A 2,542-nucleotide genomic window follows, 5' to 3' on the forward strand; every position below is an offset into this window, starting at 1 on the left:
TACCGGTATATCAACACTGTGAAAGCGACATAATAAAATGATTAAATTATTATTTGTTGTATTGTTTTTATTTGACAAATGTCATTGTATAGCCTCTTGACTATAATAAAAATATTGCATCATTGCAGTACATGCAACAGAAAAAAAACGGCTGCTAGTACCAGCCAGAAATACACATCCTCTGTATTCATGGATGAAAAAATTAAATGTTTAGCAAAAAACAATTACCATATTTAGTATTAGTAGCGCATACTGTTACGTAAATGAGTCTGCGATGTTTCCATGGTCAAAATCATTTAATCTTTGAATACTGTGTTTTATAAATAATGTACTGAAACATATGAAACATTTGAACAAGCATGAAAAATATACATTTCATTCTCTTACAATACCAAATAATCTGGGTAAGTATTTTAGTCAAAGCAAACAATTGGTTCATTCAAATTAGTAAGTGCACAACATACATAACATATTTTGTCTATCTTTGTCATCCTGTCACTATCTTTAGAAATAAGATAATCTATGGGCAGTGTGCCATCCAATATTGTGTATTTTTGACGAACCAGGCCAATCACACGTTCAACATGAATTCGACAGTGAGCTACCTTGCGTGTTTGTTCAACTTCAAGGGCAGACAACTGACCCTTACCCCGAGTGAATGCTGGAATTTTGGCTTCTGCACACATGCAGCCCACCAAATCCTGTATATCAAACCCCCGATCTGCTAATATTACATCCCCTGGTAAAATATGATCAAGAAAACCCGAATGTTCAGTGATATGCTTATCTGATGCCCGCCCACCCCAAGCCTTAGAAACAAAAGAAACAGCACCCTGAGGTGTTATACCTAACAAAAACTTAACTGTATTATGGTGTTTGTAGTTGGACCATGTTTGTGCCCTGGCAGTGAGGTTGGAGGGTCTTTCTATGAAAATTTCAATGCAGTCAATAATCACAGCTACTTTCTTCCCAAAGTGCTTCACAAATTCCATAGGCATTGTTTTGTACAACACCTCCCGTTCAGGCGAGAACACAAATGGTTTAGTTCTAACATAAAGTACATTAATGACATCAGAAAACACTCTTGATATTGTAGACTGTGATACATGAAATTCATATGCTAAAAACTGTTCTGCAATATTCAATCGAAGGCGTACAAGTGTCATAAATAATATCTGGAATTTGGTCATTGATTTTTTTGATGGTAAGAAAGGCTCAATATAAGAATAAAAAGTCAACAAAACATCAAATGATGACAAGCCAGTCAAAAATTTCACCTTTTCATCTTTCCCTTCCAAATTGTTTAAACACAAATTGGACAAGGAACTACATGTAGAAAATTCTATCTGTTGTTTCAAGTCTGTAATTTGAAGTCTTAATTGTTGCATTTCTGAAATCATTGACTCATATAAAGTATTATTAACTTCAGTTTGTATTTCCACATTTTTATGAACTGGCTCTTCGCATATATCAGATGGTGCACATTTTTGTAAGGAAAGGAGAGCCTGGGCTGATACACTTTTTCTCTTTTTAGCTTCCCTTTTCTCTTGTCTACTGTACCGTTTAAGATGGAGTTCTGGTGTCTTTATTTTCTTGTGTCCCATTAGCAGAGTTGGTGCCCAGTCAGGAGATGTTTTGTTGTACAGATCAGCTGGTTTCCCTACAAATAAAATTTGATTTGAAAGTGATGTGCCATTGCACAGGGTAACAAATGTATATACATTTCAGAATTTGTCAAAATATAAGATAGAATATTATATTTCATTTGGAACATACACAATACAAGTACATAGTAAAGTCCAATAAAACACTGTAAGCAAACAACCGTGACCACAAAAACTTAAACGTTTCTAAAATATAGAAGTGCATGTGTGACTATTAAAATACACTTTTAAAGCACAAATCATCACTAATCAAAAACGAAATGGGCTCATGGATGAACAATGAATGATACGCGACCATATCTACAGCAACGATATTTATAAACAAACTCTGTCAAAGTCATGGACGTACTCTCTTGTACGACCAGTGTCAAGTTGACAAGAAATGTTCTAAAGCTGACATTTTAATAACAGATTTCCTAATAATTATTTAGTTCGCTCTTGACTTACTGTTAATGAAATGGTCAGAGCAAACTCTGACATTCCCGAGGTTTTTGTGACTGAAATCCTGGTTCAGATTACATAACCACTGTCGTCTGCGCTGCCGGGATAACTCCTCACACTCGGTACCTTGGTTAGTAATTACCGAAGGAAGCCTGTAAAACGAACGATCCGTCTCCCTATCTGATCTTTTGTGACATCCATATACGTTACAGTAATTAACCATTATGTAATTTAACTCTTGAGATGTCTAAACAATTCTAAACAATACGCCTGTCAAAATATCGAATCTGTTTCACTGCGTCGTCGACATCAAAATTGCTGCGCGTATCTCCAACATGGCGGAACTTCCGGTTCATGACGTCATGTGCATACGCTCTATATGCCAACAACTTGGGACATATATACAAATACATCTATAGACTTTTCAATGACTTTGC

At 35.5% G+C, this 2,542-nt stretch overlaps 1 protein-coding gene across 1 annotated transcript; it reads right to left on the reverse strand.

Annotated features, from left to right (window-relative positions):
- Positions 1–413: 413 nt before the first annotated feature.
- LOC146732328 (uncharacterized) lies at positions 414–2,328 on the reverse strand. The gene is made up of 2 exons (XM_085492378.1): positions 2,112–2,328; positions 414–1,660 (listed from the first exon to the last, which is right to left on the reverse strand). Exons 1-2 carry the CDS (start codon positions 2,326–2,328, stop codon positions 414–416), a joined length of 1,464 nt encoding a protein of 487 aa, XP_085348504.1.
- Positions 2,329–2,542: the final 214 nt, after the last annotated feature.

The sequence above is a fragment of the Saccoglossus kowalevskii genome, chromosome 17 (assembly GCF_978046115.1).
Source record: "Saccoglossus kowalevskii chromosome 17, keSacKowa6.1, whole genome shotgun sequence".
Lineage (NCBI taxonomy): Eukaryota > Metazoa > Hemichordata > Enteropneusta > Harrimaniidae > Saccoglossus > Saccoglossus kowalevskii.

Coding starts and splice junctions, on each gene's coding strand:
- LOC146732328 (XM_085492378.1), bottom strand. CDS start 2,328: ATGGTTAATTACTGTAACGTATATGGATGTCACAAAAGATCAGATAGG. Junction 1,661..2,111: donor CTCTGACCATTTCATTAACA/GTAAGTCAAGAG, acceptor TTTTATTTGTAG/GGAAACCAGCTGATCTGTAC.